Below are 27834 nucleotides of genomic sequence, written 5' to 3' on the forward strand. Positions count from 1 at the left end.
TATCACCAGAGGTGACTAACTCTTCATTGCCGAGCCAGATGGGAGCTGGCACAGGAGAGGCATTGGTTAGTGGATGTATTTATTTTCTTTCACCCCTTCATTTTATGCTTAGTTTGTCCTTTGATTAATGGTTTTGTATAAAAAAAGAAAGCAAGTGTGAATCCCTGAAAAAGATTCAAAACTGCACAAATAATTAGTCTTGGTAATCAATTTTATACAAACCTAACAGTCTTGCTCTTTTTGGAACTCTTCTGAAATCTGAACTTTCTGTGTCCAAGTTGTGCTTTTTTTTTTTTTAACCAAACTTCTACCACCCATTCCCCCTACTTGACTTTTAAAATTTTTCAAAGTTTTTCACTGGTGTTGATCATTTTACTATTTGTATGTTGTACAGAATTTAATTTTCTCACATTTTAACTTCACCATACAGTACATGATATTAGGTGATGGACCATACTTTAATTTAGAAAAGAATTCACAAAACAGTCCCTTCATACATTGCAGAATATTGCTTTGTTTATTTTTCAGAATTATATACATTTTAGGTATATAACCTTCCTCCCAAAAACACGTTTTATAATGTTATGTTTTCTAAACAGGCAGCTGACCAAGGGGGGATTTTATCTTTTAGGTGACTGTTGGTAATGTAAAGAGAGAAATTGTATGACTATCTATCTCTCCCATTAACAGCAGTTAAGCAACTATTGCACAAGGTGACTAGCTGGACATTAGAGGAATATTTAGATAGTTTGTCCTTTGTAACTGAAAGAAAGCAAGGTATCATAATTAGTCTTTTATTTAACCTCTTATGAACTCTTGACTTTTAAAATTTTTTAAATGTTGTTTCAAGATTAGTGAAAAACAGAATATTGTTGTATCCTTTATTATGTTTGAGCTGATAAGGGGAGTAGTAAGATTTAAGGTTTGATAGCAAATATTTATTAATGCAAGTAACAGAATATTTTGCTAACTGGTAAGCATCCCTTTATATTGAACCTCTTATGCTCTTTGACTTTTATTTACATTTTTACGTTGTTGTTCCTTTTTTATTATTGGATAATAATAACAGTTTTGAACCACATTTTTTTATTAAAGGTTATTTAACCATATTTAAAATATTCAACTCTTATAGGGCTGGGTTTTATTCCTGCAGTATTTATTTTTCTGTGTATGGATGGTTTCAAAGGAAATGCTGTGGATTTTGAAATGGAAATTGAATAAGGAATTCTTGATGCCCAAATTGCATGAACAGGCATTAAAGTAAAGTCTTATTCAAATATACCAAATTTGAAATGTAATTTGTATTTATCTTGGGTATCAAACCAGTGCCTTTTGTGTAGGAGTATTACAATGGGTGGGAAGGGGAGTGGAGGAAATCCCTACTTGCTGTAAGCCAGCATTTCTTCCCTTGGCAGCAGGGACTAAGTACTATACTGGTTGAGGTAGAATTTTGATAGAAGTTTCTGGTTTGTATAACTATGAAAAAAAAAATACAAATTTCTTTATAATGTATTAATACAGAAATACAAGCCATTGCCTTTCATGCACAGACTCATCCCTTAGGTGATTTGGATAGTCTCTCAGGTGACAGGCAATTGAATCTCCACCTAGAAATGCCATGTTCCTGGTCACAATCATGAGCTCTGGCACCAGTGACTCATGTAACCTCTTCAACAATCTGGCATAGGGCTGCAAGGCTGATGGGGGCCCCTGGGCCAGAGTAAGGTGCACCTAAATTCCCTCTAGGAAAACTTCTCAGTGCTGCCTTAAGATGGGTAGCACAAGTTGGAAGGCAGCTAGTATCTCGGTCAGTCAAAATTGATGGGTTCAAATGATAGCTCCCCTCCCTGCCCTTGATAAAAGGAAGTGGAGGGAGCCACACCTATGAGCTGGAGATCCAAGATGACATATATGATTGTGAAGACTACCAGTATCATGGCCTGTCTGGCACATATTTGGCCTGACTGCTGCCTGAGGAAGGAAGAAGGGAGAGAGAGAGATACATTTGCTCACTCATTTAATCTCTAGCCTTATACCATACATGTACCTTAAGCTAGATGCCTTTTTTTTCCCTAAGAGGAGCTTGGAGACTACACAACTGTTGAGAGGCCACCACAAATTCTAAGAAGAAGGTGTCTAAGTACTTGTGGCTAATGTCTTTAAGGTACAAGGAGGGAAAGGTTATCTGGCAATGCCAAACATCTGCCCTCATTACCTGTAAAAGCTAAAACTTTCTCCAAATGACTATGGACTGGCAAATGCCCCTGAATTTGTGACCTCTTGCCCAAACAACCTTCCTTCTCACAGAACGAACCATACACTCGCTTGATCACTTCATGAAGCCAAATAGAAAGGGTGTTCTTGGTTACCTTTTTCTATTACAAAAAGACCCTGACTCCAGTTTAAGGGGAATCCCTAGCCCTCAGATTGCCAGTCAAGATGCAAAAGGCTGTGCAATTCATTACCACACTGTGATAAGATCAAGGCTAGCAGAGCAAGTCGTGGTTATGTGATCTCTCCTGAGACCTCTACACCACTTGAGTTATCACATCCCATTCCAGTGGCTGAAGGTAAGGAGGTAAGCAAAACTGTTTGAAGTTCCAGCGAGCATGGACAACTCAGCTGAGGAAGAGAGGTCTATGCCCTTGTTGTCCACAGACCAGACTGTTAATTGGACCCAAGACATCACAAGCAAGCAATGACTAGAGGGTGCTCTAGAGTATGCTCTGTTGATGAGATGATTTTGATGGAAGATAAGTGGTAGCTTTTCTGAGATCATTAATCTCACAGATAAGCCCAACAATCCCTTCAAAAACCATTCCTACTCTGCCTGAAGGGATTCTGAAGGGGGAGGACCCTCAGGTCCTAATAAATTCCCCAAAGGATGAGTTGGATCCTCTCCTGAAAGAAGCTGACACAACTAGTGAGTCCTTTGGGGACTGAACATAAATGAGTGGATCTGTTGTTGTTGATTGCTGAACCATGAACTTAGGTTGACTAGTAACCACTCAGAATTGTGGTCCGTATTCTATAGACTTCTATATGATTGGTTGAAACCAAACTAGTTAAAGCCTGTGGATGAGCTCACAAGTGCTGTTAAGTATGTGGACATCAAGAATTTTGGACAAACAGGAACACCCTAAGTGCCTGCATGAGCATGTATGCATATCTTACTCTGATATCTAGTGGTATTGAAAAGTGGCAGCCTTACGCACATTTTCCAGTGATTCGCACTTACACATCAGAATTTCTGGACAAACCAAGCAAGACCCAAAGATCTGCATGATTGCATGCATACAGATCGTTGTGATACCAAGTGTTATCATAATATATATGGCAACCTTTCTCACATGAACCCTCTGCCTGTATGTGCATGATCCAGGGATTGTATATGCATACATCAGGAGTTCTGGCAAACCAGGTACAGTGCAAGGGTCAACAAAATCACATGCATAAAAAGCTTCACAATACACAGCAGTGACTTGTCTCTTGTGAACCTCTTCTGCATAAGCACAATCTGGGGATCATGCAGGTGTCACTGGCTCTTCTCTGCATGCCCCAGCAGAAGTATGAATAGGAAAAATCTAGGACAGTCCTCATGATCTCATGGAAATAGGGAGACAGTGTTCCAAGAGTATGCCCAAAGAACCCTGTGTCAACTGTACCTTGAGCCAACATCCCACCTGCAGTTGAGTGAAGGCGGTCACCAAGCCCTGACGAAGGAAAGTGCTCATTTGAAGTCTGATGAGAGGAATTTCTTGACCTCTTTCTTTTTCAGAAGGAGGAAAGAAAGGGCAGAAGACAATGAGAAGGAAGAGCTCAACATGAGTCTTACTTTTCTCAGCTATAGATGTCTCAAGACAAGCAGTAGCATCGGATTGCAGCCTGTGCTGGATGCCTTGGAGGAATCTCCATAGGCAAGATGACTGCTAAAGGGGACTCAACAGCACGGAGTTTTTCAAGTGGGAAGAGTAACAAAGATGGGTTGTCTGGAATACCAAGGGATGGAAAGTCTACATGTACATCAGTGCAGGGCTCGGTACATGCAGCTGGGTTAGAATTGTTAAAGAGTGCATGCTGATCACCTACACTCTCATGCACACACCCCTTGGAGAACCAGAGGATAAACAAGCAGAATGTGGGGCGAGAGAGAAGGCAGTACAAGAGGAAAGAGTCAAAAAAATTCTGCGGTATCAAAGGCAGTTTTAGTCTTTGAAGAAACCAGTGAACATGTTGGCCTTCCTCACCGCTAGCAAACCTATCCACTAGGAAGGAGACTAGTCAGCACACTCCTCATGACCTTCCTCTGCAGAACAAAAAACTAATAAAAAAAGACCAAGGACATAAAGCAGTGAAACATTCACTTATATTGTTTCACCTTTCATTGTTGTTCAGATCCATGTTGAACAAAAACACAAACACTATACATACAATAAAAAAGATGAAAGAAGTTCCAACTTGAAGGTCATTCAGAGCACAGCAAGCTGTCTTAACAATGGCCAAAGGAAAAGTGCTGGCTCAAAACAGGTGAATGGGGTTCCCCCCAATTCTCCCATCTGTCTCCAATTAAGCACCTTACCAAGTTTCAATGACCATTTCCAGTGTTCACTGAGGAATACTCATAATATAAAAGGCTTGGATTTGTACTTCCATAGTACCAGTACAACTTATTTAGTGACAAAGTCATTTAGGTGGAGAGAGAGGAATGCCAGTCACCCTCCTCCTCCTCCCTTTAGACTGTTACTCAACACATCAACCTTTCCCCATGGGTGTAACTCATATCCTATGATCTATACAATTCAGACATCCCTCCCAACCTCAGCTTTCCACATTTAATGGGTCATCTCTAGGTACTGAGACATATCCTTAATGAAGTTTGATATTATTAGGTAGGTTGGCCAAACTACTGCCATGCATTGGGTCCATCCCCTCAGAGCAGATGAAGAACAAGAGTAGAAATTTAAATATAATGAGGTGAGAAACTCATGGGGTACTGTATATCACACTTATGGTGCATCTTTCACTCTGTAATGATGTCTTATCAAATAGTATGGTTTTATATGTGAATCAAGATCTTTAAACTTTATGGATACATTTATTTTAAAAATTTAGTTTATATGTACTATTTTGCAGTTACGGAACAGCATTAGCATTGGTAGCTTCAGGTCAAGTGGATCTTAGTTCTCTAGTCACTCATCACTTCTCCATCAAAGATGTCCATCAAGCTTTTCACACTGCTAAGGATGGGAAGGCTATTAAAGTTATGATCAAGATTCACGGATAACATTATCAGGTGACGGTATTTTTTACAGTAAGATTAGAAACTTTTTAATTATTGTTTAGTGGTATAAATTTCTAATAACAGGTTTGTCTTGGGTACTTGCAAAACTGAAGAATGATTATCAGTGCTTAAGTGTCCTTGGAAATGAAAATGTTAAAGCAAAACTGCCTCAAGAGCAAGATTGTAACATTGGCCACCTTATTGAACTGGTTGGTTTCAGAATGTGTGCTTTTCCAGTCTACTGTTGAAAGTAATATGAAGCTAAATGCTGAAGACTGGACATTAAATTACAAAGTGAAAGTAATACGAAGCTAAATGCTGTAAGACTGGACATTAAATTACAAAGTGTAAAAAACTTGCATAACACAGGTAAAGTTACAAATCAAAATTCAAAACAATATAGTATTGAAACTACATATAGAGCAGGATAAATAATACCATTCATGGTAAGATTGGCTTTATTTTTCTTAAAATGTCTCGTTTTCAACCGTACTTTTCACGTATGATGTAGTAAATTCTGACAGGGCAGGGCTATCATGTATCGCAGAAAAATGATGGGAGACAAAGTATATAACACTTATCACACAATACATTAAATAAGAAAATTAATACTATGATGAGATGTGGTTAAATGAGATGATATGGTTTAAGGAGAAAGTTTGGTTCATGTATTATAATTTCTTTTTTACTGGAATGAATGATATATATACTATATGTATATACATATACAGTATATCTATATATTTTTTTTCTTTTTTAATTTGATGAGCAGCGGCCTATACACTACCCTGTTGAATATATTTAGAAGCTTGGGAGGGAAGCTAAACAAAGTGAAATTTTATAGAAACCTATTACTATACAAGGATATCCTTGCCTTGAAACAGATCTGAAAGAGGTAACGTAAAAGATAAAACCTTTATCAAAAGGACTGACCTGCTGTGTACCATTTAAAGCAGTAACATAACCCCAAAGTCTTTTGTGATAATTGGCGTGTTGAAGTATTAGCTTTACAGTATACCCAATACAGTAAAAATATATGTACCAGCAACACATTAGATATGTCAAGGATACAATCCCTATCAATTTCCCTATCATTTCCTAAGGGCACTCCGTATAGGATCTATGATTTGTAAGCATTCTATGCATCAATTAGGACTTCCAGTGCCCTGCCCTGTAACTTCAAATAGTCCTTGTTTTGATATAGAAACCAGTTTTCTAAACCGATGTATAGTTTAATATATCACATCTTTATTTTTTACTGGTATTTTAGTAGCCCTGATAAGTAAGCAATTGCAACCCCTATTTTGAATGAAAGCTTTTTTTTATTATAAAGAACTACTTACATATTTTAAATTCTATAAATGCAGAAAAAATAGTTCAACAATATATTATGCTTTGTAATTTTTTTTACATGTTCTTACTGCAACAGTAGCTGATAGGTGAAAAAATCTGTGAGTGATATACATCTAATAAGGCAAATAATATACGATGATGATAATTCCTAGGACAGAATTTTCCAAGACGAGGAAAATAATGCTTTTTCTACAAAACAAATTTTTTTCATTTTCTCCATATGTAAGCTAGTCTACCTACTTCCTAATGACACACGCCATTATTGTAATTAAAATTGTTTTAAAACATAATGTACAGACTTATCACAGAGTCAGCAGGAGGCAGTGTTTTGCAGGCCGACTTCAATGAGACAAAGACCTTTTCTAAATAATCATGATACTAAATTGAAATTGTAGGTGTAAGTGTTTTAAGTTTCCAAAAAAATAAGAAAAGAAGAAAGTTTTGAGATAATCTTTCCTGTAACCTTCCTATCAAATGATTTACAATACTGTGTATTATCATCCTTCAGTTCCTCAGAAAGCAATGATACAAAAGCAAATCTACAAAATATAAGAAATTTTCACACAAAAATGAGCATACAATTGTGTGCGTAATAATAAAAACAATTATAACAGTAATAAGGAAGAATGTTTTATATTTCTCTCCATATACAAATAAAAAAAATGTACAACAGTAGTACATATACCATACAGCACTCATGCTAAGTCAAGGACGGCTTCTGCAAATGCAATCAATGCTTTACATTGTACCTAATACATACTTGAAGCATGAACATATCTGAAATTAATAAACAATGAAAAATATTAATACCCTGAATTCCACTCACATTCAGAGACCACTAAAGACAACTTCTGGAAAAAGAGAGAGAAAACACTGCTAAACAAAGGACCCTAAAAAACTGTGTGTGAACACTACGCTCTTGAAAGATGGGGATGAATGATGAAGCAGATGTTTATTTACAGAACAAGATTCTAAAGTATTCAGTCTGAAGTTTTATGTTCACACAGCCTTTCTTACCATATAATAATAGTCTTAAGATACAAAATAAAAATCTTTGAGGTCCTATCTTCTCTAGTGTATAAAATCTAAATCTTTTTATCATTACAATGCACACAGAAGAGGGAGGAAAGAGATATACCATATTCTTTTTGTATAACTCGTGTCCCTTCTTTTTCACAATAAATGACCACGCCTAACAACACCGACGATGCGGCCATATCTCTCATTTATGATTCCACAGTAGCATGCATTATCACAAGAGGGAGTGATGAAGGGCACCCCTAACCCCTTCTTCATCTATTCAGCAGCATAAAGAAGCACCATTACAATGCCAGCTGAAACAAGCATATAATTGGTCCATAAATAAAATTCACAAGAGAAAAAGACTTTCTTGAAGATAAAAAAGGCTTCACCATAGCAGTTGCTGCTAACTTCCACTCTAAACGGCAATGTTATGTTCTGATATCTGTGTTCAAAATAAACTAAGAAGTAGAGAGAATTTACGGCTACAAAAATGAATGAAGGCAAACGAATCAAGAAAAAAAAGGGGAAAAATAAAGACAATCTCTGTTCATACCAGCACCAAATGCACACTTGTGGCAGTCTCCTTTTCCGTTTGTGACATTGGTAATTCCTGCCAGTTTTCACTGCTGCTTTAGTTGTCATTTAATTGTTATCACAACATGTTAAGCACCACTTCTAAGCTGGGCCTAGTTTTCCAATACACAGTCACTCTCACTTTACTGCACATTGGTACGATGAATGTTTACATTGAATAAAGTGCAACTTTCAACATGATCACTGCACGTAATTTGTTGCCATAAAATTGGCAATTTAGAATAAAACTTCAATTTCTATTTTCTAGTCACTGCTAAAGGACATCAGTCTCATCCATCAACGGTAAGGATGCTGCATCAAGACTATCATTTTTCTTGTGACCTCTCTCATAACTCAAATCTAAACTTCCTCCTGGAATAAAGAATGAAATTAGAAACAATGCATAATAGTCATTCCCACACCCGACAATACAAGAACCGATCCAACCACCACCAAAAATTGCATCCATGGTAATAGCCAAGTGTAAGGGTTTTCAAGGTCCACTGAAGTTACCCTACAAAAACGGTTTCAATTTTTCTATGAAAATATTTCCGAGTAATTCACATCTTGAATCATAACACTCAAACATTACTCTCAGTACAAAAACATTCAGTTTTTGGCTTTCAAAAACTAACGTCACATACTGTACCTGATTGTTTCCTATTTTTACTCGCGGATCTATTTTGACTCTCTGGTATGAACGCTGCCACCATTAAAGCACAAATCACTAACAATGCCCCAAAAACAAATGGGGGACCTGGGACCAAATTTGGACTGCTGATGCCATGTGGAGTTGTACTATTTCCAATACTTGATCCATTTGGCTGAAATAAAGGGAGGAACATTATTTTCAAGAAAGTGTTCATAGGGAATTTTGTAAATGAATCTGACCAATTTTTCTGATATATCTAGCAAATACACTGGTCATAATACATTAAAATATATACAAGACTTTATCATGTGCATTTATCTGCAAATGGTAGACAAAGTAACCCATTCAAAACTGATGTACAGTCTATAAATTGGTCTGGAATATCATCTTTCACTTTCGATTCATCCATTACATCAACTAAAATTTTTCAATACAGAAATTGGCCACAACACACTTGGACTATCATGCTTTTCCAAAATGTGCTTAGTAGGCAGCAGTAGCAGCAATATGCACATACAGGACCCTGAATCATTGTGCACATCATCAATTAGATAAATCGTGCATCTGGCATCTTCAGGTCAAGTTTTCATTGGGAGAAGGCCTTGATAAACTCCAATCTTTTACAGTATCACCTTGAGCCTTTCCTAGAAACTTAAAAATGATTATATATAAAGTGTTTTACTATGTCTCCTAAGTGTGACACAAGGCCACATATGGTGAAGCTTCCAAGATATGCAAGAGCCTTGCTCATGAAATGCCAAAAATTTTTCGCAGCACAATAACATGCTGTTTTTGCAGCAAATCAAACACAAAATCCCATCAATGGGGTGACAACAAGGATGTTCTTCATCTTGGTATAGGATAAGAACAGATGGCAGGTCACCATATGCACTCTGTTGTTAATGATGAAAGTCTTCTCTCTGTTTGACATTTTCAGTGATTAGCATTGGAGGCCTAAATTGCAAGATGATGTTTGTTCCAAGTCAAGGCTGCTGTGAGTTTATTAAAAATGCAAATGTCTGCTTTTTGGTGACATGAGGAGATGCTGCAAGAGCTGATGAGGATGCTGCCAAATTGTGGCTGAGATTGGGCTCTTTTAGATGTCTAAGAACATTGGGAAGAAAAGACTGCACTAAGGTTCAAGACACCTAAGGAACCTATCAATCTTTAGAAGTTCTGAAACACTAAAGATTAGGACCTGATGCCCTTTTTTATCATTAATTAAATACACAGGCCCTGAACTGACTTATCAAGAAGCAGCTTCGACTAAACTGTAAGCTGTCAATAACCCTTGAGATCCCAGAGTTCCTGAGAAGGCCAACCAAATTTGATTATGGTTGGATGCTGGACTACCAAGTGATCAGACAAAGCCATGAAATTACTATTGTCTTAAGATTAAAAGTTAGATAGTGAACATTGGTATAGTAATTTCTTAGCTATCAAAATTAAAGAGCAACTGTTATGGGTTAGAACTTAACCCCCTTGGGAACAAGCATACTATTCAGCCTTACAAAAGGAAGAACTGATGCCATGCATTTACAAAGAAACAAAAACAATACACTTATTTAATGTTCTTTAAGAAACGGATGCCAATAAACACAAACTTTACCTGTCCCTAAATAACAGCGCCCTAGGAACATGCGTACAGTATTAACATCATAGGAGAAGGCATGGGGTTGAATAAGAAGTAGACAAGTTCAGCTACTGTCAAAAGCTCTAAAGATGAATTATGCAGAAAACAAGGAGTCACAAAAGGGACTTTTTCAGAAAGACACGTTTTCATAGTACTCTTGGGTTAAACATCAGGTTAAAATCAGATTTGCAAACTTTTATGTAAATGCTTTTGGTCAAAGAAGAGAACCACCCGAGAAAAGGGAAATGTACCGTGGGGACAATTGTTATTCCACACTGTTTAAAAGGCAACAAAAACCAGAGCTAAACAAGATTTCAAGCTGATTTAGTATGCAATCCCAGGAAAAATCAAGAAAATAAAAAGTTGAGGGTCAGTTAAGTTGGCAGCAACAAAAGTCTGGTATTTATAATGGGTCAGAACCAATTAAATGAGTTCACTCATAAAGCCTTTCTTGGTGTATTTTAGAATGGAAGCCTCCTGTAACTTGGTTCATAAATTCTGAGTTTATTTACTGTATTTTACAACTTGATATGTAAATTGGCTGGAGAAACATGAGTACACATTGTTTTAAAACATCAATGGGTGGCTGCTGAGTGCATATTAGCTATTTAAAAGAAACACTGGGAGAGTGGAAGGCCCTTTCCAACTATATCTAGGTTGCCTTTTTCTGCAATCTTATGCTTAACAGATTTGGATGATGCAAGATTTCTGAACATGAATGTTCCACAACAGACTAGTTGGATTGTGAATGACAAAAACTCTATGACTGCCAGACATTGACAAGGAAACTAGGAATTCTTGTGAATGACAGGCAGTGAATGCTACAGTACACCTAACCATTATCAGACAGCTGATGTACAATACCTTTGACCCACTAAATGTTCAAAAAATCAGAGCAGGAAGGGCATAGTATAATCAGATTATGGAAACCTGCGAGTACTTGCTTGGCAGGACTACATGTGTATGATGGACTACACTACTTCAAGAAGCATTGGCTGACACCAGGCAACCAGAAACAATGACCAGCTTCTCCAGGAATTTGATACATCAAAGGGCCTGTTTACACCTACAGCTTGTCTATAAGCAAAATGCCTGAGGTTACCAATCTTGGTTACACTAGGAGGCATCCGCTATACAGTAGAATACACTAGGGGTTCAAGAATAAACTCTGCAGTACTCTTAATTGGTACTGTATCTTTAAAGAGACTAGTATGTACAATACTTATAGCTTTATGAGAGTTAAAAATATTACCAACATGGTATGATTAAAATCCTTTCTTTGGGGGAAACAGATCTGACGGGAACTGAAGACGGCTTCACAGCATCCTGGAGTCTAGAATTTAAGAAGACGTTATAATCCAATGGGTGTTTCTCCAGGAATGCTTCAGGAGATGAAGACTGCTTCAAAGATTGCCCTCCTGCCCTGCACAGTGTAGCGCACACCATTTTGCTATACAGTACTATATAATAATTTCTAAATGGATCTTGTCTGTCCCTGGGACAGTAGGGAATCTGGGAATTCCGGAGACTTCTGGGGCTTCCAAAGGCTTCAAGACGATCTCCAGGCTCTGAAGCCTTTGGACTTTTTTTTATGAAGGAGTGAGATTTGGTCCTTCCTGGAGACGAAAGGCTTCGAAGATTTCTTGGGGGAAACGGATCCTAGAATCTTTAAGAATTTAAGAAAACATAATCATCCAATGGGCATTTCTCCAGGATTGCTTCAGGAGCTGAAGACTGCTTCAAAGGACCCTGGAGTACTGAAGATGTCTTCAAGAGAGAGCAAGTGTCATATTTAAAAAGCTTGGTTAGAGAAAACAACAAGAGTATGGTGAAGGGATTGTTTAAAAGGTGCATCACAACAATGGAATGCAAATTCAGAAGAGGACAAGAAAACAAGCTCAGGATGGAGTCCAAAAGCTGCCAGTTTCTTGAGGGCACCCTTGAAAGGAAGGGTCCGACCCAGAGGCTGCTTCCTCGGAGGAAGTCAGGTATCCTGCCAAGCTGGGGAAGCAGGCCTGGAGAGGGCCCAAGACCTTCAAGGATGAGGCCCAAAAGCCCTCACGGCTGGCCAGTCTCTTGAGGGCAGCCTTGAAGGAAGGGTCCGACCCAGAGGCTGCTTCCTCGGAGGAAGGCAGGTATCCTGCCAGGCTGGGGAAGCAGGCCTGCAGAGGGCCCAAGAACTTCAAGGATGAGGTCCAAAAGCCCTCAAGGCTGGCCAGTCTCTTGAGGGCAGCCTTGAAGGGAAGGGTCTGACCCAGAGGCTGCTTGCTTCCTTGGAGGAAGGCAGGCATCCTGCCAGGCTGGGGAAGCGGGCCTGCAGAGGGCCCAAGAACTTCAAATGAGGCCCAAATGCTAGTCTCTTGAGGGCAGCCTTGAAGGGAAGGGTCCAACCCAGAGGCTGCTTCCTGGGAGGAGGGTAGATATCCTGCCAGGCTGGGGAAGTGGGCCTGGCAAAGGGCAAAGGCCAAAGGCTCCTTAGGGAGGCCAGTTTTTGAGGGCACCCTTGAAGGGGAGTGTCCTCTCCAGAAGAGGAAGGCAGGGTTCCTTGGCAGATCTGATATGAAAATCATTGCAATTTAATTTCCCATTAATAGAATGCTCTTTATTACTCTATATCAGTTTTCCAGATGATTAATTTTTTAAAATTTTTGTACTGTATCTGCATCACTAGTTTGTATCAAAATTCTCGCTAGTCTATACAATAATTTCCATGTGGATCTTGTCCTGTCCCCAGGGTGGCAGTACGGAATCTGGGAATTATGAAGGTTTCTAGGAATTCCGGAGGATTCTGGGGCTTCCAAAGGCTTCAAGACAATCTCCAGGCTCTGAAGCCTTTGGATTTTCTTATGGAGAAGGAATGGAATTCGGTACTTCCTGGAGACAAAAGGCTTCGAAGATTTGTTCGGGGGAAACGGATCTGACAGAAGCTGAAGACGGCTTCACAGGATCCTGGCCTTTTTAAGAATTTAAGAAGACGACATAATCCAATGGGGATTTCTCCAGGAATGCCTCAAGAGCTGAAGGCTGCTTCAAAAATTGCCGTCCTGCCTCGCGCAGCATGGCGCTCGCCTTTTCGCTAGTAATAATAATAATAATAATTATGTATACCATGTGTAATCACAATACAGTACATACTTTAGTGTAGTGTACAAAAGTTCAAAATCCAAAGCCTGTCAGGTTTCATTCATGGTAAGTATTCAAGACAAATTACGTATTTTGTACATGCACTGTATCAGGATTTGTATTTCTGTAAGAACACAATATATGACCAATAAGGCTGTATAAACTGCCATTCATTACGGGAAATTATTAGGAAGATTTCTCATCACTGCTTCACTGGTGATGCTCACCATCATAGTCATCAAAGCCACAGTGTCTTAAAAATAACATGATTTGCATTAAACTGTGTGTACATGCATACTCAGTAAACACTGAGGACTAATACACTGAACGTTGCAGGACAGTGTCACGACAACATCTAGCAAGCCAAAGCTTAATGTTATTGTAGGTGTCAAAGGCTTTTTCTCTGAGGGAACTGCATTATATTTATGCAAATTACAACTGTCTTACCTTATGAAGTCCATCATCTGTATGGTCTGAATTGAGATCAACATGGAAGAGATAAAATATAAATCCAAAAACTGCTGGACCCAAGCCTGAGCAAAGTCCTCTCATTCCCGTTATAATACCCTGCACAACACCTGCAATAATAATTGTGCAATAAATGCAATGTCATTTATAAAACTAAAATATAATGCACAGTATCAAGAAAATCTCAAATGCTTTGTAAGTAAACATACAACCTTTGATGATACAATGCAATAACACTTTCAAGTGCTATCAAGGGATTTGAGGAACCAGTGGTAGTGACAGACAACTATAATATTTAATGTGGCAGGTAGAAATAATATGGATCAGGATATGACAATTTTACAACTGTGTAAGCAAAAATTTCCATGCATATTTAGTACCAGTGAGGTATAAATGAATGAAGAAATTGAAAGATAATGTTTTTATCTTTTAACCCCAGTTTAACAGAGTAACATACAATATCCATACCTTGTTTATCTACATCTGTGTGGGTGCTAACATAGGCACTAATGGCAGGGTATGTGATGGAAGATATAGCTGCCAAGAGCCCAGCTGCCCACATCATCCACATTTTAGAACCAAACCCATACCACATGAGCTGAAGCATCTCGAAAACCAGTCCAACCTGCAAGAGTAATAAACATTTAATTTAAAAAAAAAAACAAACACATACATGATGGACACTACTTCAACAGTGTCTCAAAAGACTTAGTTGCAGTTGTGTGTGAGGTACGTGTGGCAATATGAAACTAAGTGTTTGCTGCTATGATGATGCTGAAAGTAAAAAAAAAAAAAAAAAAAATCCTGTGCCTGAAACAAACAAAAAACTAAAAACACCTTATCGCAAAAATACAGTAAGGGCTGTAACAATACAAAATTCTACTTACTATGATCACATGTTTGTTGGAGAGTTTTCTCATGAGCAGACTCAGCAATGCAGTCTGGGCTACAACAGACAAAATTCCAACCACAGCAATGAAGCATGCCACCATTTCTGCTGTGAAGTCCATAACCTGAAAGAAAAAATAAATTTCACGTAACGTTTCTCTCAGCTAGATTAGGAATTCTGACTGACACTTGGTTGCCTAAGATCTCTAATTGAACAACTGGTTAAACAAGTTATTATTCTAATAAACTTCTGTTCTTCAATGATTACCATTTCTGCACTATTCTGAGAAATCTTTAGTTTAACAAGTTTTTTCTAATGTAATATAAAGTATCTTCTAATGATATATAAAACCAGTCTATTAGATATGGAATTCAGTCAAACCTTAATATAGTGTATATTTATATATTTATCTTTCTGTATAACTTTTTTCTTACAATTTATTTGTGATTAATGCAGTATTTTAAAATGCAAAGTAGGAAAATAGGTGTACTGTGCATGCACCAGACAACTGACAGTGTTACAGGCACAAAATAAGTTGATTAACCTGATAGGAAAATACTCACCAATCTGAGGTAGACAAAGAAGCAAGAATACTGGCCAGCTTCTGGTAAGTACGAGAGGAACACGCTTACACTTATCAGCAATACATTACGGTCTTTGCTGACCTTCCACAGAGCCTGAGGAAAAAAATTATTTTAAAAAATTATTTCTCAAGATATGAAAAACATAATGGGACAATTAGTCCAAAGAGTAATGTTTTTTCGCTCTTCCAAAATGGTGAAAAACTTTCAGATCTAGAAGGAAAAACCTTGTGATAGGATAATTATTTCCAATAATACTTAACTCAAAGGTAGTAGTCATATTTAGTTCCCACTTTTCCTTCAACCTATTGGTGTGTGGGCACATTGTTAGCTGTGTTATTGTGTTTAATCAGGAATGGTTTTGGTGAGAGAAGAGCAACCACACTGAAAATTATTCATAAACTCTTTAACAGACATCAATAACAGTACTGTACAGTGTAGTCTAAAATTTCACCCTAATTGAGCATTCTCCACAAATTTTAGCACCTAACAGTGCTGAAAAATGTATACATTTAGCATTAATTCCTAAACATTCTAAAGATAAGGAAAACTTTCACTAGGCCTCAATAAATTTCCCAAGAACTTCAATATGCCCTCACTGTCTCTTGGATTTTTGAGAGAGAGTGAGCAAGTCACGAACTGCAACATTCCCTCACTGTCTCTAGGATTTTTGAAAGAATGAGTGAGTCAGTCATGAACTGCAACATTCCCTCATTATCTCTTAGGATTTTTGAGAGTGAGTGAGTGAGTCAGAGAGCCTACCGAAAAAGGATCTGCTTGTTCCCATGAAATATGGGCACTCCAAGACGACGACAACCTCAGCTTCTCCGGCAAGGACTCGGGCACTGCAACCAGTATGAAGAATACGTCCAATATGGCTATCGCCGTTGCTAGCCCTACAACCAAGTCATCACTGTGCATCTGTAGTAATTGGAAAAAAAATTGGTAAAGACATGATCTGCACATTTAATGGCACATTTAATTAAAAATAAGCAATAAAAAAAGCAAAGAGAAAGGTGTTTCATATATTGTGAAATGGTACATGAAAAATATTATGGAAGTGAAATGTTTGGAAGCGAATGTTTGTATTTATCAAGCAGGCAACTTCACCAACAAGGAATGACATGTAAATGTTTTTTATATAGTGAATGTTATGACTTTACATGTAAAAGTATTACAGTATACGTGTACAGTAAACGAAATGTGAATATAGAGCAAAATTCTCATATGAAGTGATTTTGTGATCTGGGTTAACTACTACACTGGTCAGAAACCAAAAAATATAATAGTGACAAATTAGAAATCATTTCCCCAGCCTGACTGACTGACTCACCTTGCCCAGGTAAGCGCCCAGCGCGGGTGACGTAACGAGACTGGCCGCGAAGGTAGCTGACACGAGGCCGTAGGCGCTACTTCGCTCCGACTCGTCCGTCACGTCGGCGACGTATGCAAACACGATGCTGAAGGTGACCGCGAACACACCTGACATGCTAATCAGGGCGAAGTACCACCTGTGGGATGGCATGATTAGGAGGAGAAAGTACCATTAGTTCCTGATTTTACGCCCATTGTGTTTTGGGTATTGTTAATAGCATAAAGATTAAACTAAAGCATTTTACTGTGGGATGAAAAGAGGAGAAGGCATCATTTGTTCCCGATTTTACGCCCATTGTGTTTTGGGTATTGTTAATAGTATAAAGATTAAATTAATGCATTTTACTTTCGTACAAAATCTTGTTCTATAAAAAAGTGCTCAAATTTCTAATAGTCACAATACTTTAATTCTATTCAATTTTGTACAGAATTTTTCAATGTTAAAGAAACATTACTTTTACTTTTTTTTCCATCAATTAACTCTGGCGAAATTATTCATAATACTTATTGACCAGATAACTACACATTTACTAAAAAAGTAGCAGTCTTGAAATAACCGACTTAATTGGTGACAGAGGATGTTAACTTTTAGTTATACTTTCTGCCCAAAAGTTTGATACGAAATTAAGAAGTCCATTTTCAAATGAACTCTATACTAATGCAGTCCTTTAACCAGTTTAACATATTTTGGACCGGGTAATGTTTAAAATTAAAACAGGGAAACAGCCTGGTAACCTGACAAACAATATCTCAGTATCTTTCATTTTCAAGGTAAATATACAGATTCCAAAGAAATAAATATTCATGCTTCATCCAATTCAGAAAGGTTGAAAGCAATGGAAAAATTGGCCCAATACTGATGAACTGAAACAACTACTTGGCAAGAGAAAATAAATAGAAATTTTAAATACAATTAAAATAAGTAAAAAATGAGCCGAAGAGAATTGAGTTATCTGTACAGCGTAAAATCAAGGCCACCGAAAATACATGTCTTTCGGTGGTCTCGGTATAATGCTGTATGAGCCGCGATTGGTGGCCTGTCCTATCGCAGCCAGATGCACGATTGTGGCTAAATTTATTCTTAAGTACAATAAAAACTACTGAAGCTGGAGGACTGCAATTTGGTATGTTTGATGACTGGAGGGTGGATGATCAGCATACCAATTTGCAGGCCTCTAGCCTTAGTAGTTTTTAAGATCTGAGGGCGGACAGACAAAGAAGACACAATAGTATTCTTATACAGAAAACTACACAAGAGAACAGAGGAGTGAAAGAACTGGATGACACTTACCACGTGTTGATCTTCATGAAAGGAATCGGGAGGCAGGTGAAGAAGACTGTGATGAAAAGGAAGAACTTTCGACCCCATAAGTCTGAGAGGGCGCCGATCAGCGGCGCGCTCAGGAATGACAATATACCCTGCAAGAGATGACAAATCTTTCAGTGTGTTTTAATACAATTCGGACATGTGGAACAGTCTCCCTACTGAGGATGTTGTGCAGTTGGAACCTCGAAAAGTTGCAGTGAAGATGCAATGCATTAGACCCCAAACTAAAGCTTTTATTTTAATAATTTACTGATATTTTCATCTATTTTATTACCCATTTGTTCATTTTTTTCTAATAACTGCTCTCTTCTTTCTGTATTTCCTGTTACCTTCTGTTACTTCCTTCAAATGAACACCACATTCTCTGGGAGCTGGAATCAAAGTCAATGGCCCCTTTGGTAGGCTCGTTCCATATGATTAGGGTTCATGATCTGAATAATAATAATAGTAATAAAATTATATAATAATAATAAATGTATAAAACCACACAATTAGAGCACAATTTTACTGAATACTCGTTACAACCCATAGTATTACAGCAAACTGCTTCTGTATCTTGGAGTACAAGCACAAAATAAATATGTAAAGGACTCAATAAAAATATAATTATCCTCAGCATATTCAGAAATATCCACAAGAGAAAACAAATCTCATTTCATTACTTTATTTCTTCTGTAAGTTATCACAGATGACTCCTGCTTTGGTGCAAATACTTTTCTCCTCCGATGCATCATCCCAAAATGTATCTGAATTACCCTCTATTACTAATACCATACGGCAGCCAGTACATATCAAACACGAGGAGAGAGAGAGAGAGAGGGGGAGAGAATCATCATCATCAGATTCTGGAAAACTGTGACAATAAAAAGGCGTTGAAATATTCACTGTCACTGTGAGAGACATAGCATATTTAAAAACTTCTACGAGACATCTCGAGAGAGAGAGAGAGAGGGAAGGGGGTAGAGGATGTCAAGCTACAGGTTTTTAGTGGAAACTTAGATGGAAAAACATGTCTTAGATACTGCATGAGAGGTAACAATTCTTGTGAGATATCTAATGAGATTTTGGAATACAGCTGTTCCAGATATACCGGAGCAAAGCTGGATAATCAAGTTAGAAAAAAGAGCGTCTGATCAAAAGTGACCTGAGAGAGAGAGAGAGAGAGAGAGTATTTTTTACATACCCTGACAATCTTCCTTCCACCTCTTAACTTTTAGCCCATGTCTTGAGAATTTCATCAAATGGATTTTTGTTCCTACCCATCTTTCCAAGTGGAGAGTTAACTTTTTTTTTTTTTACAATATCGAATTTTTTCCGTCTTTCCACCTGCATTTAATTAAAACACGTTCACGCAGTTTTTGTTTACCGTGCACCTTTTTTTTCCGAGTTTTGTGTTCCTACTTTGGGCAACCAAACAAAAGTTTTTAATGTTTTCGACTACAAACTACTAGAATTTTTCATTATATGGATAACAACAGCATTATATTAAATAAAAAATTATAAAAATATATATATATATATATATATATATATATATATATATATATATATATATATATATATATATATATATATATATATAGAGAGAGAGAGAGAGAGAGAGAGAGAGAGAGAAGGATTATACGGCAACTGATTTTATCACGTTTTAGCAATCAATTATAGATCAAACAATCTATAACAAAATTGTCGGGGTGTATGGCACGTTTTTACCAGCCTGCAAGCTCTCTCTCTCTCTCTCTCTCTCTCTCTCTCTCTCTCTCTCTCGACCTTTCCTTCTTTGTGAAATATAGTCAGCCGCCGTCTAGGTTTCAAGTTGCATAACGCTATTTAGCGAATCAAATACTAAGTCTTCTTACCATTTATTCTGACCGCCAGAGGGACAAGTTTAACTTAAGCAAAGGCTTGAAAATGAAAATATTTCCTCCTGTTACGCACTATACGGATAAGAAAATGCCCTCACAAATAAAAAGAGAAAAACGGAGAATAGAAGAGATTAATATTTCGGGTACTAATCTCCTGGTCTTTACGAACGCGGAGTCTCTTCGCGGCAGGAAAAAGAGGATTCCACTGGAAAGAGGCCCTCTGCCTGATAAGAATAGAACATCAACACCAATACTCTACCGTTTTCAAATATAAAAGTATACGCCTACCAAAGTAACAACTGAGACAGCTTCGAAAACTGATTACAGAAGGACCTATATATACATTGCCCTAAAATTGAAAACTGCAGTACCTGCAAAATTATCGAAATTGAGATATGCAACCTATTGGGCTCGTGAAACACTAATACACATGTTACTGCAGTTTCGAATGATCTTCAGTGCTTTATTTAGGGGGTCCCATTTGCAGTATCTACAAAATTAGTAGGAAGGCAAGGGAAAGCTGCAGTGTCTACTATTTTTCTCAGTTTTGTGTTTCTGCAGATGCTGCAGTCTTCCATTTTAGGGCAGCGTAGCGTTTTGGAGGTCTGATACCGAAAGCGCTTCGAACTGAGCTGACGAGCAACACGAATCTGTCACAGAGGACCCCTAAACGCCATAAGTCGACCACATCTTTCTGTGTCTTATTTAAATACCTAAACGCCCTCTTAATACCAAAATTTTCTGTCACTCGGAAGGTTTTTAGAATTATAAGTATCCCCGTTTATTTAGCAGATAGATCTATTGTTGTTTGTTAAAGGGAGTGGATACCACCCAAAACATAAGCCTCTTCTGGTTCCCCTTTGTTTGATTTGTAAGGGCATTTTCTTCTTCGCAGTACCCGAGAGAGAGAGAGAAAGAGAGAGAGATTTAAACAGTCCTCATGACGAAACGGAATAAAAACGACCACTTAAACATCACGGCATTGAAGGAACCTGAACACTGGAGAAAATTAAACCAAGTGAAAAGAAACAAAGATGAAACTCTCTCTCTCTCATTAACCTCTGAACCACTCTTTGTGGGGAAAAAAAAGGGGAAGACTCTTTAAACACCCGATTCCCATCTTATTCAAAAACTTAATAGCAGCAACCCATGCCATTACGGTTCCGTCCAAAACGTGAAAGTGAAAGAAGGGGGGGGGGCGAGATTTTAGGAATTGATTTAGAGAGAGAGAGAGAGAGAGCAACGCTAGGTCCCAATAGGGAGAAGCCGTGGAGAGATAGGAGAACGAGGAGGATGAGGAGGAGGAGGAGCGAGAGATGGTGGAGGAAATTTGGGTACACCTGCACCCAAGCTTGAGAGAGAGAGAGAGAGAGAGGGCCGAACCAACAACACAGCCTGTCAGCGGACTACTGTGGCTCCGCCCCCCCCCTCTCTCTGTTCCATCCCCCTTCCTGTCACAATTTCTCTCTCTCTTCCTGTCCCGATTGTGCTGGATGTAACGCAATTTATATTTTAATGATGACTTCATTACTTTGTGATCTCTCTCTCTCTCTCTCTCTCTCTCTCTCTCTCTCTCTCTCTCTCTCTCTCTCTCACACACATACACACAAAACACGCAGGGGTTTTCCCCATGAGTCCGGAATACGTGCTGGAATTAAAGAGGGCAGATCACTTCCCTTCCCTCCAAAATTCACCGGAGAATTTATAACATAAAAAATCAAGAAGAATGAAATACAGATGAATCTTCACACATACACAGGACCTAGAACAACGGAAGCCCATCCCCCCCCCACCAAACCACAACCCACCACCACGTGCACTCAAATTGAGCAATCATTTCGATCTAAAACACTTGGGTTTGCTGATGAGCGTTGCGTCACGACACAATGAGGGTTCTACAAAGTAACACGCAAGCAATCCCAACCGCCGAATTAAGACGCAGATGGACCCTTTTTACAGGTGCTAAAACGTATCTGTTGGGTTTGATCGAGTTCTGAGGTTCACATCAGCTCCCTTATTACATTTCCCCCCCACATGGGCCATCCTTAGGGGATTGGGTCTTGCTGGCATAAGCGGACATACTACATCTATGGAAGCACCCACCGACGCTTTGCAAACGACAGCCCTAATGTTCGGTTTGCTTTCTCGAATGCTGTTTATTTCAGTCCATATTAAATCTTTAGTGGCCCCTGTGGTGGGATTGTTTCGTGTGAATAGGGTTCGTCTTCTGAAGAATAATAATAATAATAATATCGACACGAATCTGTTCGTGTACATATTCATTAGGTATATTTATCTGTAATTGACAGGTGCTTGTAGTATATATATTTTGATGGTGTTTCTCTTTTTCATAAAATCTGTTTCTCTTTTTCAAACCAAGACATTCTATAGAGAGGCTGGCGTGGCCAATTCAAGTTATGTGGTACAAGCTTTGTTCCCCGTTGATGTATGCACATCTTCAATAATAATAATAATAATAATAATAATAATAATAATAATAATACCATTTTGTTCTAGCTTTAAGTTTTGAACAGTAATAAAAATAATTTTTTATGACTTCTCCTGACTAACTGCTGGTACCTAGTTCTCTTTCACATACGCTACGGTTCATGTTACAAGATTCCGCTTGCGTCATGTTTCAAGTAATGAAGCTATTACTTGATAAAATATGAATTTTAATAATAATAATAACCGACGACAAATATCCTTCAATTGAAAAGCAAAAATACTGAAATAAAAAACTGCGAAAATATTGCCAGTTCAAAAGCTGACAGCATATACATGCTGTAAACATACAACCAGGGGCTACGTTTTATCTGTCCTCAGAGGGGCTCCTACCGCAAAACAAAGAGATTCACGAGAGAGAGAGAGAGAGAGAGAGAGAGAGAGAGAGAGAGAGAGAGAGAGAGAGAGAGAGAGAGAGTGTTTGCTATTATCCAGAACATCGCCTCAACCTTGGCGTGTTTGGAACAGAAAATACAGGGCGCAAATACAAACACACACACACACACAACCAAAGCTGCCTAATATTTCACAAACCGTTATGCCTGACAGGAAACATTGGCGGACGATCAACGGTGGACGGAACTGATCAGAGCTGATCAGTAAAGGGTGTGATCGGCGTCTCTTATTTTACTTCAAGCGGGAGAGAAAAACACTGACTCGATATTTTAATACAAGAAAGTTTTTTTTTATTATTTTTTTAAGAGCTTGTGCCATCGATGTCAGGCACTTCTTGGTGGTCACCAATACAAACACTGACCACACCAGACGGTGCTTAACTTTGCTGCTCGGACACGTATAAAAGAAACACCGACATATTTAAAGAACTGAACGATACGAAAATACCATTTCTTCAATTAACGACGGTAAACACTTACATGTGGACGCCCAGTATTTACACAAAGCGAGAGAGAGAGAGAGAGAGAGAGAGAGAGAGAGAGAGAGAGAGAGAGAGAGAGAGAGAGAGAGAGAATCATGAAGATCAAGCTCTACACTATAAATTGGAGCCAATTTGTCTAGCAGCGCTGAAACCACCAGTGGACAGCAGTTTATCCACTATTTATGTGAAAGTTCTTAACAACTCTCCCTGCAAATGACGACGCTCTCTCTCTCTCTCTCTCTCTAAGTGCCCTGACCTCCTTTTAGGCTGTGACTTGTGTCGAAAGGACTGACTGGCCGTCCACTTTATGCCAAACCATGTCAATTCGTGGCACTGTCCTAACACACGGGGGGCGGGGGAGGTTCTGAGTCCACTAAGAAGAGGTGCAATAAAATAAACATATAAGAGAGAGAGAGAGAGAGAGAGAGAGAGAGAGAGAGAGAGAGAGAGAGCAAAGCAAAACAAGCCCTTGCAAAGCACGATGTCCCAGCTACAAGCACAGATAGACCTTTCTAGAGAGCCAACTATGACCTCAAAAGCACACGCGTTAAACATACTGACCTATTTCCTAAGTCACTTCAGAAAAGAGCAAAAAGAAAAAATAAATGAGATAAAGAAAGAAAGAAAAAGAAGGAGAGCTCAGGAACATCTGATAACCCAATTCGCGCAAGGGGAGGGTGAGGACAGAATTGCATGCAAGCTCCGAAGTTGTGTGTGTGTGTGTGTGTGTGTGTGTGAGAGAGAGAGAGAGAGAGAGAGAGAGAGAGGGTGCGTAAAACATGTTAGATACGAGTTATGATAAGAAGTGCGAAAGCATTTCCTCCACCAGTATGTGACACAGGGGCTACCCTGGGTAGGCGATGGGGGAGGGGGAAGGGGGGGTCCATGGGAATATTTTGGAACGCAGCAGGGAGGGACTCGACATGGCCGACTTGGGCCAAATCTGGAATAGGTGGAGGAAGAGATAGAGCAGCAGGAGGAAGGGGGTAGTTGGCGGTGTGGTGGGGCCTTCTCCTTTTTCCCCCCTTCCCCAACCCCCACCCATAATCCCTCCCCTTCTTCCACCTTTAAAGTTGTAGTAGCCTTGCTGATGGAGAGAAGGGGAGGGGAGGGGGAAGCTGAACTGACACCATGGCCAACTTTAACCCCTTCGCTTCTCCGCCCCTTCCTTTTGGAATGTTTCCTTTCTCTCTCTCTCTCTCTCTCTCTCTCTCTCTCTCTCTCTCTCTCTCTCTCTCATACACACAAACATAATAGTCTGTTACGCTAAGTGCAGCTGAATACTCAAGCCGTCTCTCTCTCTCTCGCATGCCCAACGCATTTCTTTTTCTACAAGTACTTTCTCTCTCTCTCTCTCTCTCTCTCTCTCTCTCTCTCTCTCTCTCGCGAATCCCAACATGCCTTAAAGCACGAACTACGCACTCGCTCCCAACGGCGGACTTGCGAGTAACAACAAAGGCTCTCTAATGGCAAAACTCCTCCCGAACGGAAGAACTCAATCAAACGTAAACACAAGACGCAGCAACGCCTCAAAAGAATAAGGCCAAAGGAATGAGTCTTCTTTTCCCCTTTTCCTACTTCCCTGCTGATGACGAATTCTGCCCCAAAATGAATGCAAAGGTTTAGGGAACCACGGCCCACAAAACAAAGGAACCACGGCCCACAAAACAATGCCTACGCAGTCTTGACCACCACACCTGTCCCCCTAAAATCCAAAACAACAGCTGGCTTGGCACCCGTTCTCAGTCTGTCGTCAGAAGCCCAAACCAAGACATTCCTTACCATTCCGAAACTGACAGGTGTATTATACCGTGAACAATGCACCATACAAAGTATACGCGATGGCGTCTCGCCCCCTACTTGAGGAACAAAGAGAGATTTTTCGTTTGTTACAACATCAGGAAGCGTGTCTCCATTCATATGGGCCGTGATCACTTATTATTAATTTCCTGACACTTTTTTTCCCTTTTGTAGTGTGGCTTGGGGACGATTGCAATCTTGGCTTCTGCCATATATAACCGATATAAATTTATACCATAAGCTTTGACCTTTACAAATGAGGAAATATATCAGTCTCATATAAATTTCGTGATTTGATGATATTCTTTCACAGAAGGGTTTACAGTTGCATATTCCAAGGAAACTGTTGCGCAAACAAAACTTGGAATACGGAAAGCGTGTGTTTCTAAATTAATATCCCTCTCATACAATTGGGTGCTTTAAGATTAAAAATGTAATTGCCTATATATGATACACACACACACACACAAAAGCTACCGCTTGACATTTCGTAAGGAATGCAACACCGGTACGGTTAAAAATACAACAATTTTACTTGTCAAAATGTCTGAGAGAGAGAGAGAGAGAGAGAGAGAGAGAGAGAGAGAGAGAGAGAGAGAGAGAGTTTATATAACCGTCAGCTGGAAGTAAAGAGTCCATCCACGGGCAATATGGGTATCATCCATCAAAAGGTACGATCTTCCCTCCTGGAAAGAAAAACCACATAGTTTCACAATTGATCTACCCTTCCTTCGTTGAGAAGCAAGCATGCAGGTACACACACACACACACACACACACACACACACACACACACACACACACACACACACACACACACACACACACACACACCAAATGAGACCTTTGTACAACCAGATCACTCAGTTTTCGACTGGTTAGAAAAGTTAAGGGAATTCTTAAACAGCGTAAACCATAAAAAAAACACTCAACCCTCTCTCTCTCTCTCTCTCTCTCTCTCATCTCACAGATTATAATACAAGCACAGATTATAATAATAAGCTTGTTTTTTCTCTCTCTCTCTCTCTCTCTCTCTCTCTCTCTCTCTCTCTCTCTCTCTCAGCGATCAGAATGTTAAGCATATTAATCCAATTCTCTTTATAATCTCGCACTCTATCTTAGCGTCTGTATCAAACATGTTAATTCTCTCTCTCTCTCTCTCTCTCTCTCTCTCTCTCTCTCTCTCTCTCTCTCTCTCTCTCTCTAGGGTACACACATCGATCAGAATAACGGAAAATGGTTTTTCTTTTGTTTTTGTTTTTACTGAACAAAACAGGATTCGAACAAAGTTCGAAAAGTTCCATGATTCACAAAGTTGTGATTGAATTAGTCGTGAGGAGAGAGAGAGAGAGAGAGAGAGAGAGAGAGAGAGAGAGAGAGAGAGAGAGAGAGAGAGAGAGAGAGAGAGAATGTCCAAGCAACTGTATGACGTTTAGCTGAACGGAATGAAAAACAAACATGTTAGCAATCACGCCGAATGAGGTTGAAATATCCGAAAGGGTAATTTGAAACGGAACCTCGACTCTTCAAATTATATTCTGTATTTGGGTCATTAGCCCAAGTCCTAGTGTGTGCATATTCCCAGAGAACACGACGTCGCAATTTTATTGGTCAGTGGAACGCCCGTATCGCTGGGTATATACTATGGATACATGGAGTAATTAGAGAGAGAGAATATGACATTAATCATTGGCACAAATTTCATAAATTTTCACAATGGGCCTCCTATTGACCCTGGGAAGATTGGTCTAAGGGAAAAAGGTAATTTTGTTATATTGCTAACTTTTTCTCACTCTTTCTCTTCTCATCATGAGAAAAATGGGAATGGGACCCAATTACAGCGTTTGAACGGTGTAATATGTTTCATTGTGATGGTGAGCTGGCATCGCAACCTACCCCTCTACGTCATCTCTCCTCCCCCCCTCAACCTCCCTCCCAATAACAACCGAAACCCGCGTGCAACCGTTTTTATTGAGTGCAGGTAATTTTCCCTGTCATGGGCAAAGACCCTCCCCGCCATTACTTCTCTCAACGAGGTCCCATTTGCCACCATTCACCGCAAAACCCTTTGCTATTCTTGGCTCTGGATTTCAATTTCCTCTCTTTGCAAGACCACTTTTCAATATCGAGTCTACCTATCTTCTCTCTCTCTCTCTCTCTCTCTCTCTCTCTCCAACCAGCTGCGAGTCACGACAGTCGAGCTTGAAACTAGGTATTCAATTCACTGCTTAGGGAATGTTCCCACACTGACCCTCCTCGACCAGTTAGGAGGTCGAAACCTATCGTCCAGTTTGAGAGAGAGAGAGAGAGAGAGAGAGAGAGAGAGAGAGAGAGAGAGAGAGAGAGAGAGAAGAGAGAGAGAGAGAGAGAGAGAGAGAGAGAGAGAGAGAGAGAGAGAGAGAGAGAGAGAAGCTTATGAGTGATTTTACCCTAGAGGCGGAGTGAGGATGAACAAACGTCTGGTGTTCTTTCTCACACACTACCTCAGTACAACGGGGGCACACTGGATTTTAA

The 27834-nt window shown here is 39.2% G+C and overlaps 2 protein-coding genes across 3 annotated transcripts in view; one reads left to right on the plus strand and one right to left on the minus strand.

The window, feature by feature from the left end:
- Positions 1 to 14772, plus strand: part of LOC136845076 (sorbitol dehydrogenase-like) — a 33781-nt gene extending 19009 nt beyond the window's left edge. Inside the window, exons 7-9 of one of the 2 annotated variants that reach the window (XM_067114902.1) lie at positions 600 to 758; positions 5134 to 5293; positions 13250 to 14772. In XM_067114902.1, coding sequence (XP_066971003.1) covers positions 600 to 635 — 36 coding nt within the window. In that variant the 3' untranslated portion in view covers positions 636 to 758; positions 5134 to 5293; positions 13250 to 14772. Of the gene's footprint in view, positions 1 to 599; positions 759 to 5133; positions 6540 to 13249 lie in introns of those variants that run through there. The other variant, XM_067114899.1, reaches the window with a different exon arrangement.
- LOC136845074 (uncharacterized) overlaps positions 5726 to 27834 on the minus strand; it is a 162801-nt gene continuing 140692 nt past the window's right edge. The window contains exons 4-12 of the mRNA XM_067114896.1: positions 18242 to 18369; positions 16910 to 17087; positions 16339 to 16497; positions 15559 to 15672; positions 14994 to 15119; positions 14575 to 14731; positions 14086 to 14216; positions 8880 to 9054; positions 5726 to 8602 (exon numbers count right to left, since the gene is read on the minus strand). Of these exons, the coding sequence (XP_066970997.1) occupies positions 8505 to 8602; positions 8880 to 9054; positions 14086 to 14216; positions 14575 to 14731; positions 14994 to 15119; positions 15559 to 15672; positions 16339 to 16497; positions 16910 to 17087; positions 18242 to 18369 (1266 nt within the window). The 3' untranslated portion in view covers positions 5726 to 8504. The remainder of the gene's footprint in view (positions 8603 to 8879; positions 9055 to 14085; positions 14217 to 14574; positions 14732 to 14993; positions 15120 to 15558; positions 15673 to 16338; positions 16498 to 16909; positions 17088 to 18241; positions 18370 to 27834) is intronic.

The sequence above is a fragment of the Macrobrachium rosenbergii genome, chromosome 13, assembly GCF_040412425.1.
Source record: "Macrobrachium rosenbergii isolate ZJJX-2024 chromosome 13, ASM4041242v1, whole genome shotgun sequence".
NCBI classification, from domain to species: domain Eukaryota; kingdom Metazoa; phylum Arthropoda; class Malacostraca; order Decapoda; family Palaemonidae; genus Macrobrachium; species Macrobrachium rosenbergii.